General features: G+C 45.1%; 1 protein-coding gene across 1 annotated transcript in view; it reads right to left on the bottom strand.

The window, feature by feature from the left end:
- LOC145358599 (cyclic AMP-responsive element-binding protein 3-like protein 3) overlaps positions 1-17,163 on the bottom strand; it is a 36,714-nt gene extending 19,551 nt beyond the window's left edge. Inside the window, exons 1-3 of the mRNA XM_080212790.1 lie at positions 16,946-17,163; positions 5,567-5,713; positions 4,851-5,139 (exon numbers count right to left, since the gene is read on the bottom strand). Of these exons, the coding sequence (XP_080068916.1) occupies positions 4,851-5,139; positions 5,567-5,713; positions 16,946-17,002 (493 nt within the window). The 5' untranslated portion in view covers positions 17,003-17,163. The remainder of the gene's footprint in view (positions 1-4,850; positions 5,140-5,566; positions 5,714-16,945) is intronic.
- Between the last annotated feature and the right edge of the window lie 7,308 nt (positions 17,164-24,471).

The following is a 24,471-nucleotide window of genomic DNA, read 5'->3' as shown; positions in this document are numbered from 1 at the left end:
TCGAGTCTACACCAATCCCACTCCCGCTCTACGCCCCACATATTTCACTTGCTAATCCCTCTACGCATCTCAGGACACGAGGGGTAATTTCTTAGCATGGCAAATCAACCTAACCCACACATCTTTGGACTGTGGGAGGAAACCGGAGCACCCGAAGGAAACCCACGAAGACACGAGGAGAATGTGCAAACTCCACACAGGCAGTGACCCGAGCCGGGAATCAAACCCAGGTCCCTGGAGCTGTGAAGCAGCAGTGCTAACCACTGTGCTACCGTGCCACCCTATAGATATAGTGCCGCCACTATATCTATTAGTATTAGATATAATGCCAGTGGCCTAGTGGATAGTGAACATTACACCTCGATTTAAGAAGGGATGTAGAACATGTCCAGGGAACTACAGATCATTCAGTGGATCATTACAAAGGCGACTTACAAGGATGTTGCCAGCAAATGGAGAATTGTATCGCTGAGGAAAGGTTGCAGGGCTGCGGTTGTTTTCTTTGGAAGATAGGAGGCTGAGAGGAGATTTAATTGAATTGTATAGCATGATAATGTAGATCAAAGGACCAATTTCTATTAACAGAGAGATCAAAATTGGGGGCACAGATTTAGAGTATTTGATAAATGGATTAGGGAGGAGTTAAGAAGATTCTTTCCACCCAGATAGTTTTGGGGATCTGGAACTCATTGGTTGAAAAGTTTGTGGGGGCAGAATTTCTATTTCCATTCAAAGAATGCTAGGATATGCACTTGAGGTGCTCTAACTGTCTCTATCTGTGTGAAGTCTGCACATTCTCCCCGTGTCTGCATGGGTTTCCTCCGGGTGCTCCGGATTCCTCTCACACTCCAAAGATGTGCGGGTTAGGTTGATTGGCTGTGCTAAATTGCCCCTTAGTGTCCCTGGGTGCATAGGTGGAAGGATTAACAGGGTAAATATGTGGGATTGCGGGGAAAGGGCCTGGGTGGGATTGCAGACTCGATGGGCTGAATAACCTCCTTCTCCGCTGTAGGGATTCTATGATTCTATAACCTATAGAACTGAGGATCCAGAGTTGGAAGTGGAATTAAACTGGATGACTGTTTTCCAGCTGGCACAGGTTTGAGGGGCTGAAGGCTTCTTTCTGTGCTTCTGTTTCCATGTTTCGATCTTTAAACTTCTGCGTACCTTCTGTAAATCTGACTGAATTCCAATTACCATCACTAAAATGCTCTCCCAGTGATACCCCTTCCAGCTGCTCACCTTCATTCCCCAAAAATAAATCCAAAGCTGCCCCTTCTTTTGTTGGGTTTGCTGTATACTGGCTAAAACTGGCCTCAGGTGGGATTGTACCTGTGGTGGGCTAGCATAGACTCAGCGGCCCGAATGGCTTCCTTCTGTGCTGTAATCGTTTTATCATTCCATAATTCATTGAAGAATTGGCAGTAGCGTAGGCCCAATGGGCTGAATGGCCTCTTGGGCTACAGCTTCTGTGACTCCAGAACAAAATAATCAAACAATAAAAACCAGAATCGATATTTCTCACTGATTGTTGAATTTTTTTATGAGACTCCTTTCATGCTTCAACCTGGGTGGAAGCGTTTATTGAACTGTGTATCTGCTGCCACCTAATGATTATCTTGAGGTAAGGTAGATTTACAGGATTATTTGTCACCCTGGGCCCCATTTTACCATTGCATCGCGCCCGTTTTCGGGCATGGAAATGTGGTGAAGTTGGTTGTGAGGCCATTAACGCGATCCGCGCCCGCATCCGCGCAGATTGTCACTTAGTACTGAGATCGGGGAATGGCCACAGATGGGCGCAACAGCGATTTAAATGCACCTGCAGGCATTTAAATTGAATTAATGAACTGCCCGCCCAACTTAATCAGCATTTCCCCCTTTACCGCTGCGTTCGCCGATCTGGGATCGCGCCGAAATGAACCTGCTGAATAAAAGTCTGAATCGGGCGCTCCAACTGCTGAACAGCGAGTTCACAGCTTCCAACAGCTCCCTGACTCAGGCGGGTGGTGGAGGTGGGGGAGGGGGCCAGATCGTTGCCTGGTTGGCGGGGGTGGGGGGAGGTCGAGGGGAAGCCGATTGTCGTCTGTTGTTGGGGGGGGTGGGGGGAGAGACGATCATTGTCTGACTGGGGGAGGAGTGAGGTGGGTCAGATCATTCTCTGGTGAGAGGGTGGGGAGGGAGGTGGAGGCTGGCCAGGGGTTCCTCTGGGGACTGGGGGGGTGCAGAGTGAGACCAGATTATTCTCTTGGGGAGGTGGGTAAGATGTATCCCTGGTGGGGGTGGGGGGGAGGCCCGATCGCTCACTGGTGGCGGGGGTTTTGGGGGTGGGAGGATGTATCTCTGATTGGCAGGGAGGGTCCTACTGCCAGTCTGCCGGCGATCGGGGGGGGGGGGGTCGCAATCAGTCTGGGTAGCGGGGGGGTGGGTGGATAAGGGGGACAGTGATGTCGGTGGGGGCCATCGCTCCCGCTTTTCACCCCCGCGCCGCTTTCTCCACTTTCTGTGACCCGGGAGCGATCTGACACGGGCATGCTTTTCCAAACTTTTTTTTCTAACTGCGCAGTTGAGAGCTCCGATCAGACCAGCAGTGTTGCGGGTGCACTGAGCCCCATCCACAGCGCGAATGAGACCCACGTTTTTTTTTTCAGGGTGAGTGCGTATGAGGGCACCTGAAGACAGATTTCCAAATCGGATCTGAATTGTGCCCAGGTTCAGCGCTTAGAATGAAAATGGTAAAATCGGGTCCCGTGCGTTCAATTGCTCTGAATACTTCAGATGTTTTTTTCCACACTTTGGAGCAGCTCTCCTCAATCCTTTCACAACCGTCATTCACTACAGCCAGTGGAACACTTTAGAACAGTACTCCTTGTTGTAATGTAGGAAACATAGCAGCCAAATTGTGCACACAAGCCCCCACAAGCAGCAATGAGATCAGGGGCGATGTCGGTAGAGGTATAAATATTTTCTGGACGGGGAGAACTCCACCATTTCTTCACATGGTACAGTGGTTAGCACGCTGCCACTCAGCACCAGAGATCTGGGTTCAATTCCAGCCTCAGGTCACTGTCTCTGTGGAGTTTGCACGTTCTCCCTGTGTCTGCGTGGGTTTCCTCCGGGTGCTCCAGTTTCCTCCCACAGTCCAAAGATGTGCGGGTTAGGTTAGTTGGCCATGCCCCTTAGAGTCAGTGGGACTAACAGGGTAAATACATGGGATTATGGGGCTCGGGCCTGGGTGGGATTGTAAAGTTTGTTTATTAGTCACAAGTGAGGCTTATATTAACACTGCAATGAAGTTACTGTGAAAATCCCCTAGTTGCCACACTTCAGCGCCTGTTCAGATACACGAAAGGGAGAATTTAGCGTGGCCAATGAACCTAACCAGCATGTCTTTCAGGAATCAAACTGGGTCTGTGGCACTGTGAGGCAGCAGTGCCACTGATTGTTGTCAGTGCAGGCTCGATGGGCTGAATGGTCTCCTTCTACACTGTAGGGATTCTATGATTCTAAATAGGGCTGTGAGATTTATTACATCAACTTGATAGGGCAGACAGGTAGTTAATGGTTCACTCAAAAGACAGTCAAAGATTTGACAGTGCAGCTTTCCCTCAACACTACACTAGAGTGTGAGTCCAGCATATGTGCTCAAGCTTTGAATGACCTCCTGACTCAGAGCGAGATTGCTACCACAATCCTGGATAACACCTTCTGTTTCCCAGAAGATCCACTGTGTAGAGCACTTTGGTTAATTGCAAAGTCATAAGACAACATGAGCGTTAAGTTCCCAGCTTTGAGTCTTGGTCAGAAATCCCCTACCCCGGCCAACTACAGCAGTTGGGCACCTCAGCTGGGTTTGTTCCTTCTTGACTTGGGAGGGGAGATCAGCCAGGATGGTCACTCCCAACTGCCATCCAGTGACATCTGCTGGGAAGTCTGGATGTGGCGATGACAGGGATTCAGGTTTCTCTGTGAGGCCTACCACAGCAAAACAGCCTGTACCTATCTCCTGAACTCTAGCATGAAGTAGAATCCTTCGAGTGAGATGCTGAAGAATTCTCAGGGTCTTCAGGAAATGAAGTTACGTGACATGGGGAAATTATTTTAAAGAATTATTAAGTTGCACAGAAAGAGTTCCACATTTGGTGCTGTGTGACTACTTTTTTGAGTTAAAATGTTAAGTGGCGAGGCTGCAACTGGAGTACTGTGTGCAGTTTTGGTCCCCTTATTTGCGAAAGGATATATTGGCCTTGGAGGGAGGACAGAGAAGGTTCACCGGAGATGAGGGGGTTGGCTTATGAGGAGAGATTAAATAGACTGGGCCTGTACTCATTAGAGTTTAGAAGGCTGAGGGGGGATCTTATAGAGACTTACAAGATAATGAAGGGGCTAGATAGGGTAGAGATAGAGAGATTCTTCCCGCTTAGAAAGGATAGCAGGACTAGAAGACATAGCCTCAAGGGGGGTGCAGTTTAGATCAGAGTTGAGGAGGAATTTCTTCACTCAAAGGGTGGTGAGTCTCTGGAATTCTCTGCCCATTGAAGTGGTGGAGGCTACCTTACTGAATATATTTAAGTCACGGGTAGATAGGTTTCTGATAGACAGGGGAATTAAGGATTATGGGGAGAAAGCGGGAAAGTGGAACTGATCCACTTCAGATCAGCCATGATCTTATTGAATGGCGGGGCAGGCTCGAAGGGCTAGATGGCCTACTCCTGCTCTTATTTCTTATGTTCTTATGTGCTGCATTCTCACAGGTATTAGAACTGATTGCAGAGAAATTCCTGCTCATGCCTCTTCCATTCACTTCAACTCCGAGAAGCCTGTGGTTAGAGGGAAGTACAGATTCTTACCAAAACCAAGAGGTATCTCCGCATCTGGATTATCTGCCTCTGGGGCTCTCTGACCAGTAGGCCAGCAGCTGGACTCTGGTCCAGTGTGAAAGGTTGTCTTGGTGCACCCCACTTCAACGTTCCGGGGGCTGTTGGACGGCACACAGTGCTGGGGACTATCCAGCTGGTCAGAGAGGTGGTCTTCAGATATCCCACTGTCGCTGCCAGCCGAGGACCAGAGCGGGGAGGCGGGTACAGCTTCACCTAGGATCGAAGACAGAAACTCCTCATTGCTACTACCACTGTGGATCTGAGGGACAACAAAAGAGGCTTGGGTTAGTGACAGCTTGAAAGAATTCTACCAATTCTTTATCAATTGAAACTAGGAAGGGTCCTGTGGGGGTTACAGTGCTCTGCACTCTATGTGCGCGACGACAATTGATGCACTGTGAAGGTGATTTGGGATTATGAAATCCTGTCTGTGTGAGGGTGATACAGGGTTATAATTGCCCTGTGTGGGAGTGTTGAATTGGGGCTATATTCCCCTGTGTGGCATTGAGTTAGGGCTACGATTCCCTGCGTAGGCGTGACACTGGGTTACGATGCCCTGTTTGACGATTATTCTGAGTTACTGTGCTCTGTAGGTGTGGGAGTGAGTATGGGTTACAAAGCCCTGTGTGTGCATGGTTGACTCTGTAATTATATATTCCATGCATTGACATTTTGATGCTGCTTACACTCGGTTCTGCCATCCCCCAGCTGTCTGTACGCTCCCTGCCATCTGCATGGAAGTTCTCATGGCGAAGAATCCCATCCTGTTGGTCAAACAGTAGATCCAGGAGCTCCACACTGTCCAGATCATGAGGCAGGGCATCTGCTGGCATCTAGGAAAGGTAAAAAAAACACACAATCTTTAACCTCAAGTCCAAAGCAACAAAAATTAGCTCGGTGGCGTGGTTTCCACAGGTAGTCAATGAAAGATTTTCATAAAGCCAGCCTCTGCAACGGTAAATACTCCACATTTCCAGCCCCACACTGAGACTTAATCCCCACACTGAAGATTTCCACCCTTCGAGGTGAGTGTAACAATGCCTTTCTGCCATTGTGCTGTGCTGCTCCTGATGCACTGTACACCACTCTGCCGGGATAAACCAATTCCTGCTCTCCATGTCCATTTCCAGCTGATCTTCATGGAGAGTACCATGCTGCAGAAACCATGGACCCTCCTGTCTGGCCAAGTTGGATCGGTATCGCACCTTGGGTTGGGGAGTACAAGGGTCTCCTTCGCACCCCGGTGCCACAAACCAGTTTCCAGTTGGACAACACTGTCCTGCAAGACTTCTGCAGCCACCCCAACAAAGGTCTGAAGTTTGACCTGGGGTGCAGTGTGGTGTGAGGCTGGGTGGGGGCAGGATGAGGACAAGGGGGGGGCAACGTGGAAGGAGGGCTGTACAATGAATGGGGGGGGTGGGGAGGCGAGGGCTGATTTTTATCTGTGGTGCTGGGACCTTTGAATTCACCAGTTGACGTTGGATGGGATGAATCGACTGCTGATGCATCAGGAGAAATAGAGGGGAAATATTAATGAGATTCCATGCACGGACACTGGAGCAGGATCTCACATTCTGGCCACCGCACGTTCTCACAAACAGGAAATTCTACCCACAGACTTAAGATGGTCACTACAGATTACCTGCAATGCTTACAACTGCAAGTTGATCAGTTTCTGGAAATTTCCAACGTTCTTCCTGGCTCTTCATAGGGAAGAGTGAACCATTCAGAAGCGATGGGTTGAACTTTAAAAAGCCGATCGCTTGGGCTGCAACACGATAGCCAAGGTCTGTCCAGACATGAGCTAATCAATTACCTTCTGTGGCATTATGGAGAGAAGCCATGTGATTGAGATCACACTTTTGTTGTTACGCCCTGCGTACTTTTGAGTCGTCTAGAAAAAGAATATCTTAAAGCTGCTTGCCTTGCTCTCCCTCTTTCTGATAAAGGGAACCCTGCTTGCTTATACCATACTGAGGATAACAGACACAGAAATTCTAAAGGGTTCAAATCCCAAAGCAGCATTCCCAGGAAAAAAGCAAGGACTACCATTTAAAGAATTGCCTCAAGCAACAAACAACAGCGAAGGACTTACAATCAGTGAAATATTCGCCTGTTATTGTTGAATTATGATTTGGCGAACTTGATTTGTAACTTGTAGCTTTGACTGCTTGTGTGTGTGTGTGTGCTGTGAGTAGGGCTGTGTTTACCTTCAAATAAAACTTTTAGTATCGTTATCTGAGTAGGTTTTTAGCACAATAAAACTAGCCCCCCATTGCTTGAAGCTCAAGGAAGTTTGTCTGACTGATTTATTTGCAATCAGCACAAAAATAGTTAAATACATACACTGTATTAGCACGTTCAGTGGCACAGTGGTTAGCACTGCTGGTTCACAGTGCCAGGGACCTGGGTTCGACTCTTGGGCCAAGACCGCATCTTGGTTCACTGTCTGTGCAGAGTGTGCATATTCTCTCCATGTAAACGTAGGTTTCCCCCAGGTGCTCCGGTTTCCTTCCACAGTCCAGAAGACGTGCTGATTAGGCGCACTGGCCATGCTAAATTCTCCCTCAGTGTATCCAAACAGGCACCGGAGTGTGGTGACCAGGGGATTTTTCACAGTAACTTCATGGCAGTGTTAATGTAAGCCTACTTGTGACACTAATAAATTAACTTAAACTTTTAAAATTCAATAAACCCTGTTTCAATCAACCGAGGAGTAACAAAAAAGGGGTAGTTCTTGCAACCATCCTAATCTGGTCGCAGGAATATATCAGTAGAGAACAATACACAGCATTGCATACATATATTATGATTTATTGTGATTAGCTCTAATTTTCTGTCATAATGATGGTGAAACTGTCAGTGTTCGTTGTCATTACTCCACTGAAACTGACAGCAACTGCGAGAGTGCAGGCGTGCATGGAATAACACGGTTAGCCAGAATTTGCTGTCAGTGAATCTACAAACTTCGATAGAATGCATTATGGAGGTTTCCTCAGATTGAAATCCACACTGTATTATGAAGTGATCCTATTTTTAACACTGTTCACTTCATACCTTTAAGTGAGGTGGAACTGGGTTTTAACAGTGAACCATGAATGCTAAACTCCCTGAGAAGCTTAAGTTATATTTACGGAACATCGTGATGAGACAGAGTACAGGAATGAGATAGAGAATCTGGTGAACGGGTGCAGCGACAATAATCTCTCCCTCCATGTCAACAAAACGAAGGAGATCGATATCGACTTCAGGAAGTGCAGTGGAGAACATGCCCCTGTCTACATCAACGGGTCGAAGCTTCAAAAGCTTCAAGTTTTTAGGTGTCCAGATCACCTACAACCTGTCCTGGCCCCCCCATGCCAAGACTATAGTTAAGAAAGCCCACCAACGCCTCTACTTTTTCAGAAGACTAAGGAAATTTGGCATGTCAACTACAACTCTCACCAACTTTTACAGATGCACCTAGAAAGCATTCTTTCTGGTTGTATCACAGCTTGGTGCAGCTCCTACTCTGCCCAAGACCACAAGGAACGACAAAAAGTGGTGAATGCAGCCAAATCCATCACACAAATCAGCCTTTCATCCATTGACTCTGTCTACACTTCCTGCTGCATTGTTAAAGCAGCTAGCATAATTAAGAACTCCATGCACCCGACATTTTCTCTTACACCAGCTTCCATCGGGAAAAAGATATAGAAGTCTGAGATCACGTACCAAACAACTCAAAGCCAGCTTCTTCTCTGCTGCCATCAGACATTTGAATGGACCTACCTCACATCAAGTTCATATTTCTCCACACCCTAGCTATGTCTGCAACACCACATTCTGCACTTTCTCGTTTCCTTCTCTATGAATGGTATGCTTTTCTTGATAGCAAGAAACAATACTTTTCACTGTATACTAATACATGTGACAATAATAAATCAAATCAAGTCAACTTCCTCCACAATGATAAAAATACCGCAAACTTTTAAAAACATGTTTTATCTTTATTTAACAAAGCTGCTTACTTATATTTTAGCTTCTATCTTGACACAGAGAGCACTAAATTTCTGTGTGCAGCTTTCTCTGAGCTCCCATGTTTCACCACTGATGCCAAAATCCAGGCTAATATCATTTAGATAGATTGTCTTATGGCGACTACTTTTATGACAGAAATGTGAATGATATGTTCCATAATATAAATAAATGATAGAAAATTAAAATAATGTATGACAGTGTCAGAACTACAGGTCAATTAGATGTTAAAGTCAGAGGTGTATTGAAATACCTCACACAGATTTGAATATATTTGTGGATCACTGGAATAAATTTGCATATGATTAGGCACAGGAGCTAAAACTTACAAAAAGTTTGTCATACTAAGTGCTGATGACGCATAGTATGGAAGTTTAATGCAACTTTTACACCACTTGTAAATAATACATTTCACCATTACCAGTTGTCATAAACTGAATCATTTTGGCTCAATATAATGTTACAGAAACTAATAAACAAATATGAATGCAGAATTAGATAACAATTTTAAAAACAAGCTAACAAGTCTTAAATACAAAATTTATATTCATATGAAAGGCAGCTTATCTTTCAGCTTTTAACTGCTATGTTGTAAGCAATACATTGATATTATGTATTGCTCCCAGCTACTACAATGTTCTGACTAAGTCAATACCGAAATAAACAAGCTTTGGATTTGAAAATGAAGGCTAAGAAAGATAATCAGTTATTGGGAAAGAATGGCAGTAGGAATCAATGTGATAAGCCTTGACTGCTACACTACGAGGAATCAGTGTGAGAACGGAGTATTTGGAACTAAAGAAAAGAACCTTTCACCTCCTCAGATCATCATAAAACACTTCACAGCCAATGAAATACTTTTGAAGCCAATTTGAGTACAGCAAGATCCCACAAACACCAAATGATAGAGTCATAGAGCTATAAGGCACAGAAACAGGCTCTTTGGCCCACCCAGTCCATACTGACCATAATGCCCTCCTGGCTAGTCCCAATTGCCATGTTTGACCCCTATCCCTCTAATCCTTTCCCAACCATGTACTTATCCAAATGCTTTTTAAATGCTGCCATTGAACTTGTCTCAACCAGTTTCTCTGGCAGCTCATTCCATGTACGCATCACCTTCTGCATGAAGAAGTTGCCCCTCAGCTCCCTTTTATAAACCTTTCCCCTCTCACCTTTACCCTATGCCCACTAGTTTTCAATTCCCCAATTCTGGGAAAAAGACAATGTATGTTGTATACATTTCAAAAAGGTCATCTCTCATTCCCTTATGTTTCAAGGAATAAAGCCCGAGCCTGGCCAACCGCTCCCTATAACTCAGGTCCACTAATCCTGGCAACATCCTCGAAAATCTTCTCTTCGCTCTTTCCAGTTTATAAATGTCTTTCCATAATAGGGTGACCAAAACTGTACACAATACTCCAAGTGTGGCCTCATCAACGGCTTATACAACTGTAATATAATGTCCCAATTCCCATACTTAATGCCCTAACTGATGAAGGCCAGCGTGCTAAATGCCTTCTTCACAACTCTGTCTACCTGTGACGCCACTTTCAACAAACTACGTACTTGTACTCCGAGGTCCCTCTGTTCCTCAATATTCCCCAGGGCCCTACTATTCACTAAGAATCATCTATTTTTCACTGTTAGTTGAGGGATAATCATTTGCCAAGACTAGGGTGGCCACTAGCAGACCTCCAGAATACTGGACACTTCCAGTCAACCCCTGCGTTACTTTCCTCTCAGGATGGGAGCACTTTGAGATCAAAACTCTAATTACTCCATCCCTATACATAAATCAGGGTTAGAGTTGGGGAGGCACTTCAACTGGGCATGCAGCGGAATGGTAGTGACAGCGAAGACAGCACAGGGACCAAGAGCAAAATCAGAGCCAGATGGATGGGGCCAGGAGCCAGGGAGTTCATAAGTCACCTTGAGAAATGTGCACACCCAGTCATTGGTTATCAGGGAAATCACACACACACCAAAGTGTGATTAAACAACTATGGTTCTTTCTAAAAAAAAACAAGACATGAAGGTATACAGTGCTAGGCAGCAACTATCCAATATAAAACTGAATCATTGGCACCCCGAGCCAGGACTCCGGACTGAATTTCCCTGCTCTTCTTTAAAATAGTTCCATGAAACTGTTTACATCACCTAAGAAGGGACACAGGGCCTTGGTTTAACATATTAGACATCATAAAATGGTTACAGAAGGAGGCCATTTAGTCCCATCCCCAGTCTTTACCCTTAGCTCTGCATTTATTTTCTCTTCAGGTAGTTCTCTTTTGAAAACCACAATTGAATCTGCCTCCACCACACACTCTGACGGTACATTCCAGATCCTAATCACTCGCTGTGTGAAAAAGGATTTCCTTGGGTCACAGCCGGTCCTTTTCCCAATTCCCTTATATCAGTGTCTTCTGGCTTTCACCTCTTCCACCAAACAGGTTCTCTCTAGATCCCTAATGATTTTGAACATCTCTATCAAATCTCCTCTCAACCTCTCGAAAGAGAAACATCCCAATTTCTCCAATCTATCTACATAACGTTTTGATTTGATTTATTATTGTCACATGTAGTAGTGTACAGTGCAAAATATTGTTTTTTGCACACTGTACAGACAAAGCATACCATTCATAGAGAAGGAAATGAGGGAGTGCAGAATGTAGAGTCACAGTCAAAGGCTGGTTTGCATGATGGATTGAGCTTCATTTTCAACCTTCTGTAGTTTCTTGCGGTCTTGGGCAGAGCAGGAGCCATATCAAGCTGTGATACAACCAGAAAGAACGCTTTCTATGGTGCATCTGGAAAAATTTATGAGTCATAGCTGACGCGCCAAATTTCCTTAGTCTTCTGAGAAACTGAAATCCCTCATCCCTGAAACCATTCTTGTAAGTCTTTTCTGCATCCTCTCTAAAACCTATCCAAAAGACAACATCTCTGAATGTCACAACCCCCTCCCTAGATTTTGCATTCAAGTCTCTGAGGCGGTACTTGAACCCATGGTCTTCTAACTCAATGGCTGGACTGTTGCCCATTGAGCTACAGCTAAGCGAAATAAAAATTAAAAAAATCACCAAAAAATTATGATTCTTCAATGCTCCTTATAATAAGATTGACAGGGGCCACATTAGTGCAAGGGAAGAAGTAAATGAGATTGGGGAGGGCTAAAGAATGGTCAAAGAGAAAGGTTTAAGCAAAGAAGGAGGCAGGGTGGAGGGATTTGAGTTTCAGGGGTATAAAGAACTGTTCTTAACTTGGAACAGAGCAAACATTGAGTAAACTGATGTCTAAGGAGGGAAGGGTCAGAGATACGCAGCATCAGGGGATCATAGCTAAGATACGGCAAATCTCTGGAGGGAGTCAAACCCAAGAATGGGAATGTCACAGTTGATCCTTGAGGGTAGAGGGAAGAGGTAGACCTTGACAATGTGGTGATTTAAGGATGGGTGGGGTGGTAGTATTCTCATAAGCAGTAGTTATGGAAGGGAGAAGTCAATGAAAAGGGGCAGCACAGTGGGACATGGTTAACACTGCTGCCTCACAGTGCCAGGGACCTGGGTTCAATTCCGGCCTCACGTCACTGTCTATGTGAAGTTTGTACATAGTCCCCGTGTCTGCATGGGTTTCCTCCAGGTGCTCCAGTTTCCTCTCAAAATCCAAACATGAGCGGGTTAGGTTGATTGGCCACACTAAATTGATCTTAATGTCAGGGAAGCAGAGTGAATATATGGGGTTACAGTAATAGGGCTTGTGCGGGATTGTAGTCAGTACAGACTTGATGGACTGAATGGCATCCTTCTGCACTGTAGGGATTCAATGATTCTAAGAGAGTAATTGAGAAGTGAAAGAGGATCTGAGGCAGCCAATATCCTTGTGATTGGTAAAGGCAGTTTTCATCAATGCAAATTAACGTGCAGCAGAAAATAAGCAGTACCACTTCAATATTAGACAAAACCAAATGAACTGCTAATTGCAAAATGACCAAAGACCATTTAATTCACCTTTCATCACCCTAATCATTGCCAGTTTCAGGAAATAAACCAAAGTCATTCTGATGTATTCACACTGGTAGTCACATGATATACAATAATGGAATTGTTGATTTAGTTTAGCAATCTATCTCGTTTAATTAATCCACACGAGATTTAAACAGGAGGTGAGGAAATCCCAGTGGTGGAGAACTTTGGAACCTGAGGTCCAAGGTTACCTGTCCCCTTTCAAGCACGCTGCATGAAAGCAAAGAGCAGAATGCTCCCAAAAACCATCATAATGGTGAGAATAATGGAGTGATCTGCACCTTTGACACCTTTTGAAGAGAAGCAGAAGTTGTCCAAGAATCTTGTAAGATTCCTCTCTTAGTCAACACTACCAAGGTTCAATTGCCATTTGTGGGACTTTCCACCTGCTCAAATAGGTACCTAAATAACACAAGTCATCACACTTGGAATTGGATGTTTGAGAGAGGGGTGATAAACTGCTGTATAAATATGTCTTTCTGCTTTTCAGATTTTGGGTGGAGTGAGGTGTTATAGGTTTCTCAGACGTGCTCCACAGTGCAATCCTCCCTCACTCAGTCACTATTTTGGAGAGTTAGGAGGTTCATGCTGATACTGCGGGAATCAGGGCCTAACCACATGACTGGGCCCAGTTTCAGAGCGCTCGGGCACCGTTTCACAAGGGCGCTCACCCCCCATCTCACCCCCAACTCAACGGCAGCAAGTTCCACCAGCCTTTCGCCGACACGGATTGCCGGCATTGGTGCATCTAGGCCCCCACAATGGGTCCACCTGTCTGACCCCCAACATGATTCACCCCTGCATGACCTCCACTGCAAATACCCCTCAGCCATAGCCCCCCCCCCCATTGCACAACCCCCCACTCAAACCCCAACCCCTTGGCAGTGCCCCGGCACATTGGCAGTACCCGACTGGCACTGCCGGACTGTCTGGCGAACCCCGCCAGCATGCCAAGTTACTCCAGCAGGTGAGCACTGCTCAATGAGCACTGCCCAGCCATGCTCCCAACCACCCCATGGCCTCCAAACTTCTTCCCCCCTGCCCGCCCCGCAGCTCCCCATTAGTGGAGACCTGTGGTGATTCTCACCATTATTGTGCCACAACCGAAGGCCAGAGAATTCCATGCACTGGGATTTGAATGCATATTTAAGTGCTCCTTTAAACATGTCAATCATCCCAACATCCTTCACGTGATTAGGAAGAGGCCAGAAGACTCAAAGCTGTTTGGCGATGGGCGCAAAACCGATTTTTATGCCTGCACGCTATTCCCCGGGATCAATATAATTTTCACCAGGCACACCAAGTTCAGAAGATCGCCCCCATAACGTCTCACCTTACTCATATCCAAACAGCCAAACATTATGGAAGAAGTCAGTTCAGAATGAATTCGAGGCAAGTGATGAATGTGAAAGAGAGGGGGAATAGAAGAATCACTTGTAAGTCAAGCTTTGTTTCAGTATCTTCAGCAGTAACATATATTTCTAGGAGAGCTTCTCCAGATATGAGAGTGCCTTTGACACCTTTTGAAGAGGAGCAGAAGTTGTCCAGGAGTCTTGTAAGATTCTTCTCTTAGTCAACACTACCCAAAGCACAATTGCCATTTGTGGGACTTTCCACCTGCTCAAATTGGTACCTAAATAACAACAGTCGTCGCACTTAAAATTGGATGTTTGAGAGAGGTGTGATAAACTGCTGTATAAATATATCTTTCCGCTACTCAGATGTTGGGTGGAGTGAGGTGTTATAGATGGTTAGAAGATTCAGAAGAGCAAAGAAGTAATTATCTTGTCAGAGACACAATTTGAATTTTCACAGCTTTACAATCCGAGAATTAAATCACCCTGAGAAAAGCCAGCAGTAATCTTGTTACGATTTGCCTGAATTTGTAATTCATTCTGAATTGATCTGCCTCATCTTCTAATTATTTTACAAATGAGTGGAAACATGTATTCTGCTTCTGGCATGCCAAGGCAGAACCAGAATCCCTGTGGATTCGGGGTATTAAATGCCAAAGTAATCAAAGCATTAATTTGAAATAGTGCCAAGTCCACAAGTCTACCACAAACTCCTGTTAAATTTTGAGCTTATGTTTGTTCAAGAATTACAAATTATCTATTTTTAACAACTCTCAGAATTACAGACGTGCAAATTTCCTCGTCACTGGTTATGTTATTGTTCCCAGTTCTGGCGTCCTTATCTGAGTTGGCTGGGGGTGGATGGCGTGCTGATGATAATGCTGAGATCAGATACCCTAATCCCTGTGCCTCAGTACCGGGTGAAAGAGCATCCACTTGAGCTGCACTCTTCCCCAACCTGGGTGAAATTCACACTGGTGTTGCAAAGCAGGAATTCACCCAGCTGGAGGCTATCACCTGAGACTCACAGGAGTTATCATGGAATAGAATCATAGAATCTTTACTGTGCAGGAAAAGGCCATTTGACCCATCAAGCTTGCACCGACAGCAAACTCACCTAGACCCCATCCCCGTAACCCCACATATTTACCCTGCTAATCCCGTTGATGCTAAGGGGTAATTTAGCCAAGCAATCTAACCCACACATCTCTGGACTATGGCAGGAAACTGGATCACCCAGAGGAAACCCACACAGACACGGGGAGAACATGCAAACTCAACACAGTCACTCAAGGCCAGAATCGAACCCGGGTCCCTGGCACTGTGAGGTGGTGGTGGTGCTAACCGTCATGCCACCATGCTGCCCTAATTAAGGTGGGAGGATTGAGTGAACTGGATCGAAGTTAATGGGAGGGGAGAAGGATAAGAGAGGCTCAGAGAATTCATGCAGGGTCTGGAGGAACACTCCTGCTCCACTTAGCCTACAATTAAATCTTCAAAACAATGTATAAAGTATTAGTGGTTCTGGACTTCATAGGCCTCAAATTGTGGGATTCGTGTTTAAATGGCGTCAGGGTCAGTATTACGACATTAGACCCTGATTCTCACTTTGAGACCTTCCACCGAACTGTGTCGGGCACTTTCTCCACAAGCACAGAGTGGCTAAAATGGCAGCAGACACAAATGTGTCAGTGAACACTGGGTAGCACCTAACTGCCATTTGAACCACTGCTCATATTAACAGCAGGCCACTCATGTCAGTATTTCCATTTTTCAGAAAATAACCATGATAATATTGCTGTATTCACATTATAGCATGGTATAATGTGGTATAGCATTATAGCCTTGGCCCAAAAAGAGAACTCTACCTTGTAGATGTGGATTGAAGCCCCAAACCAATGGTGAGATTTTCCAGCCCCTGCCCCTACACACATACACACAGTGTGTCTTCCAGCGCAGGGGACACACTTCACCATTGGCTGCTAGTGGGATCTTCCATGTGTTTGGCCTGGTTTGCTGCTGGTGATCCTGCCACAGGGGACTCTCCTTCGGTAGCACTGGAAGATTTCACCAGTGGGAAGGACTGGAAAGTCCCAGCAATAGACACATGAATCTATACGCTGAAACTGCTGTACAGCACTGAGGGAGGACTGTCTTTAAACTGAGCTCCCAAATGGATTTAAATGAAACCACAACTTTTATTTAAAGGAAAAAGTTTCAAGCTCTCAAAATCAGTGATCTGTGTTTCTTTCTCGCTTTTCACCACTCGTTTACATCCCTCAATGTACATCACTAAAATAGATTATCTGATCATTATTACACTGCTGTTTACTGTATACAAATTGGCTGTTGTACTCCTAATCATTACAATAGCAAATAAACTTCAAAAAATACTTCATTGACTGTAAAATGTTTTGGGACATCCTGAGGTTTTGAAATTCACTATATTAATATGAGCCTTTTTTTAAAAAGTGAATCTCGCAAATGAAATGGATCCCATGTTACAGCAACCATCTACAAATGTTTGAATCCGCCATGGAGGTCTCTGCTTGAATCTCTGTCTGAACTTTGTCCTATTTTAGGGATTGATGTTTGAACGGAGCTGATAAGTAAATTCCAAAATGACTTCATTTATTGAAAAAAACTGTTTAACTCGAAATGAACGTACCTTCCCTGTGACCAGCGCAATGTCCTGAAATTCTCCTGAAATTATTTTTCCATCCATTTTCCTGTATTTCAGAAACTTTTCACTGCCACACACTGGTGTGCCCTCTCTGATTTGATCAGTGACTAAGCTGAAGTCGGACAAAGCGAAAATAGCTTTAGTTCTTGCGACATCAGCTGCCCTTCTGATTGGCTGCGGAGCGGCTATTAACAAGGCCAATGTGCAAAGAAAGGCAGTGATTGCTATTAAAATCCCACAAAGGTTGTGGAGAGCACCAGGATGGTCCGTCAGAATTAGCCGTCATATAATGAATAAGGGAGGAGACTAGGGGGGTTCCTCAGCTCTGCTTTTACTGCACCTTAAACCAAAGTACAACTCTGTTAATGGGGGGTGAACTTTAAACCATGATTTCAACTTACCAAAGAAAATGCGTGTTTCATTAATCATTTGAATATCGTATCACTGTTGCAGCACACAGACATGTTTTATTAGCTTGTTTACTGATAACTCTCATTTACTGATTAAGTATGATAATAGGGCATTAGATATTTTTTAGCCAGTCACTCATTGATCATTTTGCTCTCAAAGTAGCTCACGTTGAATGTAATTTCACAGGAGGTATTGGTTCACCCCTATCTCACCCAAGTGGTCATTGCCAATGCCAAAGGGGGCCATCGCAACCAAGCCTGGTCCTCTCCTCCACCGGCATCCACACACACGCAATTCATCTCCGTAGGCACTGGAAGCCAACAGTGACATTTGGGTTAATTCAGTGGAGGCCAAGGATCAAATCTGAGCCTCTATGGTCTGTGTGGCTTGATTTCAGACAATGTGGCACATCAATCCACATACCAACATTTGCCCATTGGTATCATAAGTAAGTTTGCAGATGACATTTGAATGTTTACATAAGATGCATGTTATTGATGTTTTTCTCTTTTAATCCACAGGTGCTTCGGTCCGCCTTGTTGTCCAACAAGGGGCATACACACGGTGGGTCATGCGAGGGCTGCTCCTGGATGTTTTGAGAGTAGCCTAGTGCTTCATGTCGTTAGTGTACGCTTAAACTGGACCAGCTGACGGGCAACACGACAGCTCAGTGACTATCACTGTTTGCTGTGCGGATACATGGATTTGGGCCAGTGTCTATGGGAATTTGCGCATTCTCCCCGCGCTTGCGTGGTTTTTCTCCGGGTGCTCCGGTTTCCTCCCACACCCCAAAGATGTGCTCTTAGGCTGATTGGTGCAACAAATTGTCCCTAAATTAGTCTCCCGTCAATCTGGATTCCAATGTGGAGTGCCATAAGCGTAGACAAGGGTCATGGGTGGAAGAGGGGACTCACAATGTTGAAATGGCGGCGCAGACTCGTTGGGCCGAAGGGCCTGTTTCCCGTGCTGTGTTGTTCTTTGTTCTTTGTTGTTGACACAAAAATTGGTGGTGTGGTAAATAATGAGGAGAAAAGTCTTAGATCACAGGACGATATATCCATAGAACGTAGGAACTAGAAACAGGAGTATTCCATTCGGCCCTTCGAGCCTGCTTCTCCATTCATTTTGATCAGGGCTGATCATTAAATTCAAAATCCTGATTCCCACCACCCCCCCACCCCCCACAATATCCTTTGATCCCTTTAGCCCCAAGAGCTATATCTAATTTCTTCTTGAAATCACACAATGTTTTGACTTCAGCTACTTTCTGTGGTAGTGAATTCCACATATTCACCTTTCTCCAGTCTCTGTGAATGGGCAGAACAGTGGCAAATGGAATTTAACCCTGAAAAGTGTGAAGTGATGCATTTTAAGACGACTAACAAGACAAGGGAATACTCAATGAATGGTTGGACCCTAGGAAGTACAGAAGATCAGAGGGATCTTGGTGTGCGTGTCCATAGATCTGTGAAGACAGCAGACAGGTAGAGAAAGTGGTTAAGAAGGCATCTGGGATATTTGTCTTTAATAGCTGAGGCATAGAGCAGGAGGGTTATGTAGTAACTGTTTCAAACACTTGTTAGGCCACAGCTGTAGTACTGTGCATAGTTCTGGTCACCATGCTATAGAAATGAAGTGATTACATTAGAGAAGATGCAGAGGAGTTTCAACAGGATGTTGGGTGGGCTGGAGTATTTCAGCTATCAAGAGAGACTGGTTAGGCTGTGGTTACTTCCTTTGAGCAGAGATGGCTGATTGAGGTGGGCTGGGTGGCACACTGACACAGTGGTTAGCACTGCTGCCTCACAGCACCAAGGACCTGGGTTTGATTTCCGGTTTGGATCATTGTCTGTGCAGAGTCTGTACGTTCTCCCGGTGTCTGCACGGGATTTCTCCCACAGTCCGAAAGACGTGCTGGTTGGGTACACTGGCCACACTAAATTCCCCCTCGGTGTGCCCGAACAGGTGACGGAGTGTGGCGACTAGGGGGATTTTCACAGTAACTTCATTGCAGTGTTAATGTAAGCCTACTTGTGACATTAATAAATAAACTTTAAACTAGATAAAATTATGAAGGGCATAGCTGGGGTGGATAGGAAGGAACTTTCCTCCTTAGAAAGAGGGGTCAATAACCAGAGGGTATAGATTTAAAATAAGGGACAAGAGGTTTATAGGAAATGTGAGGAAAAACCTTTTCACCCAGATGTGGGAATCTGGAACTAACTGCCTGAAAAGGTGGTCGAGGTGGGAATACTCACAATATTTAAGTATTTAGAAGAGCATTTGAAATGCCACATCATACAAGGCTGCAGACCAAGTACTGGAAAATGGGATTAGAAATAGGCGCTTGATGGCTGGCAAGGACATGACAGGCTAAAGGGTCTCTTTCTGTGCTGTAAAGCTCTATGACTCTATGTTCTCCACAAGTGTGTATTTAGATTTTGCCGTGGTGATCATGTGGAGCTAGTAAGCACCGTCACTCCAGCCCTAAAACAGATCCAAAAAAGAACGGACCAAAAATAAAAAAACCCCAAAAATGCACCAAATCGACCACAAAATTCATATCAACATGTAAAAATGACAGGCGGAAAAAAACAGCCAGTCTATCAAGCTTCCTTCACAGTCTTGATGCATGGAGCATCATGATTAAATTCTTCCTGCTCTCCTCGTATCAATGTATTGTGTGGTGTTAGTGTACCTTTAAGAGATTTTTTTTTAAATCATGTTCCCTGCAGCTCTCAATATTGCTAAGTCATTTGTATAAGTTTGTTTTATTGCTACTTAAATGGGGTTCATTTATTTTTACTCTGGGGTGTTCATGACCCTGCATTGTGAGGAGGAAGGTCATGTGTTTTGGACAGATTTTTTTTTTCCTTCCTAGTGCATTTAGGGTTTCATTTTCTGTTTTGGCCGGCAGCAGTTTAGTTTAGAGGGCACATCAAGCTCTCCTTGATTTTGGGAATTTTGCTGGTTAGCTGAAAGCGAGAGTTCTTGCCTTCCTGGAGTAGGGAATCTGTTGTTGGTGGCTTGGCCAGAGTCTTTTCCTGGTGTTCTGGGAAGCTGTTTGGACTCCAAGTTTGTCTGTGTTTCTCATCCAATGAGTGAACTGCAGCACTCATCCAAAGGACTTAGTCCCAGTATCACGTGAGCATTAGTCTGCTGTGTTAAACCTGTGGAAAGCTTTGGGAAGTCTATGGAAAGCTTTGTTTGATTAGAAACATTTTAGATATATTTGTTAAGGGTTATATTATTGTGGTTGTTTTTTTGTTTGTAATTGATAAAAGTTACTGCTAATTTTCTTTCCATACATGTTAACTATATTCTTAAATAAACTTTTTTGATAGAAGTTCCCGAGCGGGTCATTGGAATCATACCTGAGACGAAACACCTCATGCTTATCATTGCCACATTCAAAGTGCAAAACTTATGGTCCAGGCAGGCTTCATAAAATACTTTGGAGTTTCTGACCTGAATGTAAACAAGAGGTAAACAATCAGTGAGAAACCCAGATCATAGATTTTGAAAGCCTGGGGTTTTTTTTTGCAGGATTAGCACAGAGAGAGACTCCAATTGTCCAATGAAAGTGCTAAAACACTTTTGATCATTTTTAATTGATTCCTTCATGGTTTCTGGGCCTCATTGGCAAGGCCACCATTTAGGGCCCGTGAGGGATACATCATCTACATCATACATTATACATCAGCTACATCATACATTAGCATATCTCATCTGTTAACCCTTTATACTACAAATGTCACAGGGAAGACAACATGGGCCCCAATGGTTCAACAAAGTCTCCCTGGAGATCTTTCTCCAAGGTATCCAGAAAAGGCAGGAGATGCAGTTTCCCCTGAATGGCAGCAGCAGGTCCTCCAGTCTGACTACCGGTTCCCCAGTTGGAAGTTGCAGTATAAGTTAATTCCAAAGTTAATTCCAGTTTGCATATTTTCCCTGTGATCATGCATTCTGCATACAGACAGACACCTATAGAAGGTGGGTCCCTGGCGCTGTGAGACAGCAGTGCTAACCACTGTGCCACCCTGCTGCCTTCTGTGTGACACCCCTGGGCACTTGCACACTGAATCCACCCGATATCCTTATGGGTATCACTTTGCAGTGAGTCGATGGTGCTACTTACCCTGGCAGTGCCCAGCAGATCAGTCATCCTCTTGTTGCTGGATCTTTCTTTGGTGGGCCCCATTGGAGTTAACTTATACTGCAGCTTCCAACTGGGGAACCGGTGGTCAGACTGGAGGACCTGCTGCTGCCATACAAGGGAAACTGCATCTCCTGCCTTTTCTGGATACCTTGGAGGAGGATCTCCAGGGAGACTTTGTTTGCATATTTTCCCTGTGATCATGCATCCTTCTCCACACTCCCCACCCCACCTCCCCCCGAACTTACAGCCCTCCTTTTCTTGCACATTGCCTTCCTTGTCTTCATCGTCACCCCATCACTCGCCCAGTAAAACTTTGGTGCATTGGAGTGGAGGGTCCACAAGTCCCGCAGCACGTCATGGAGCTGGAACACACAAAACTGTCTATCCCACTGATATGGATGGTAGGCTATGTATACTGCACTCACCTTGAAGTCTCCAGCAAACTAGGTCCAGTCTATTTCAAATGGGTTTGACAATGATGTGGTTTCCAGCTAGCGTGACACAAAATTGGAAGTTGAAATTTCAGTGATCAATTGTTTTAATGAGCATTAATGAGATGCAAATGAACGCAAATGGAATTCAGGCCACCAGGCAGAAGGAAAACTGACCCATCATGAATCCACTGCTGGGAGACTGTTTGTGCACTGGCGGGTTTCCATTTTATCAGCTCTTGCTGGATTCACCACTCCCACCTGCCATCAAATCCACCACAGGGCAGATAAAAGAATTCTGCCCTTAGTGTGCAGTGTGGTAGGAGCATGGGTGTGACGTGACCACATAGAAATTGGAAGTGAGAATACACTTGGCAGATTGAAGGGCAAGAATACGGCACGGTAGCACAGTGGTTAGCACTGCTGCTTCACAGCTCCAGGGACCTGGGTTCGATTCCCGGCTCGGGTCACTGTCTGTGTGGAGTTTGCACATTCTCCTCGTGTCTGTGTGGGTTTCCTCCAGGCACTCTGGTTTCCTCCCACAGTCCAAAGATGTGCGGGTTAGGTTGATTGGCCATGCTAAGAAATTGTCCAGGGATGTGTAGGTTAGAGGGATTAATGGGTATAATATATAGGGATATGGGGGTAGGGCCTCAGTGGCATTGTGTTCGGTGCAGACTCGATGGGCTGAAGAGCCTCTTTCTGCAATGTAGGGTGCTATGGTTAATAGTTGAGCGTCTGCAAGTAAATTGGACAGGCCACCTACCTCTAAGCAATATGTCGTTTGCTCTACGTGTGGCCCCCACATCTGCCAGTCCCCTCCCATTTACTTCTACACAGCCTCCTTAAGGAGAGTGATCTTGTGAAGTCACCCTCCTTCAGCCAAATCCTGCTACCACCTGTTATGTACTTCTATGTTCTGGAATATATGTATTGACAGGTGTGTATGTGATGCCTCACATGGTTCGAGAGTAGTGAGCCATGTCTGAGGTGTGAGCTGCACCTGTGAAGGATGCACAATCACGACTACAAGGCACAATAAGAGTCCAACAGTTGAGCCTATATTTATCTTTGACTGGGGGGGAGGAGTAGGTGAGAGTTGGAAGTTTTGGAATCACAAAGTCCAATGGTCAAAAATCAGTTCAATAAAACCAGCACGAAGGCTGTAAACATAAGAATTAGCTGTTTATGATTAACCCACTTGAGTAATTACATCATTTTGGGAGGGTGCCTAATAAAGGGCAATTCGGAAATGATAGAAACCAGAAAAAGTGAAACAAGTGTGGCTGGATTTTAAGTTGAGCAAGAGGGTGGAGAGGGTAGAAGCAGAAGTGGACAGCTCACCAGTCCCCACCCTATCCCATGATACTGCAGCCAGCAAATACCAACCGGACAACTAACAACTGACTAATGGGACTAAAAGTGAGTGAATGGCCCAGAGTGGGCTGTTTAGCGGTGACGATAGTAAGAAGTCTCACAATACCAGGTTAAAGTCCAACAGGTTTATCTGGTAGCAAAAGCCACTAGCTTTTGGAGCGTTACTTCTTCATCAGGTAAATGGGAGTTCTGTTCACAAACAGGGCAAATAGAGACACAAACTCAATTTACAAAATAATGGTTGGAATGTGAGTCTTTACAGGTAATCAAGTCTTAAAGGTATGGACAACGTCAGTGGAGAGAGCATTAAGCACAGATTAAAGAGATGTGTATTGTCTCCAGACAGGACAGTTAACGAGATTTTGAAAGCCCAGGCAAGTCATGGGGGTTACAGATAGTGTGACATGAACCCAAGATCTCAGTTGAGGCGGTCCTCATGTGTGCGGAACTTGGCTAACAGTCTCTACTCAGCGACTCTGCGCTGTCATGTGTCATGAAGACCGCCTTGGAGAACACATACAGCGCCTGGAGAACATGGCGACGAGGCAGGCGCACAGGCAGATCAGTGCATTGGTTGAAGGAATGCTAGTAGTGAGCATGAGCGCAAGGCTGGAGGAGAAGACTGCGGTCCAAGAGCAAGCATTGAAGGTGAATTGCAACCACAATGGCTGCTGTGATCCTGTCAGGATCCCCGTTCCTGAAGCACTCACTGGGGATCCATCTTCATACAGTGTATGTACGTGAAGATAAGTTACCAAACCATTGGCAATGGCAGAGGCACAGTTACAGACGGCCGTACAGTTTAATGAAGAATCCCTTAATGCTCTCCTCCTCTTCATTGCAGTGTAAATCTAAGTCTGTTTATGACACTAATAAATAAACTTTATAAACTTTAAACTCCAGGCTGTCAGCAAATGGAAGGAAGTTCTCTGCCACAGGATGGCAAGAGCATGAAAACAGAGGAGGTCAAGAGCCATGAAGCTGTCCGTAGGATTTGGCTACGGTGCAAAGAAAGGATGAAAGACCTTACACGTTCTGCAAGGGTGAGTGAGGATCCTAACTCTTAATGTGCCCACACATCTACAGAAGGAAAGAGCGGAAAACCCAAGGGCAGGATCAGTCCTTATGACAGC

Source organism: Carcharhinus amblyrhynchos, chromosome 26 (assembly GCF_965287045.1).
Source record: "Carcharhinus amblyrhynchos chromosome 26, sCarAmb.v2.hapA, whole genome shotgun sequence".
Taxonomy (NCBI): Eukaryota; Metazoa; Chordata; class Chondrichthyes; order Carcharhiniformes; family Carcharhinidae; genus Carcharhinus; species Carcharhinus amblyrhynchos.
Note: the sequence above shows the minus strand (reverse complement) of the source record. Positions and strands in the feature narration are given on the sequence as shown.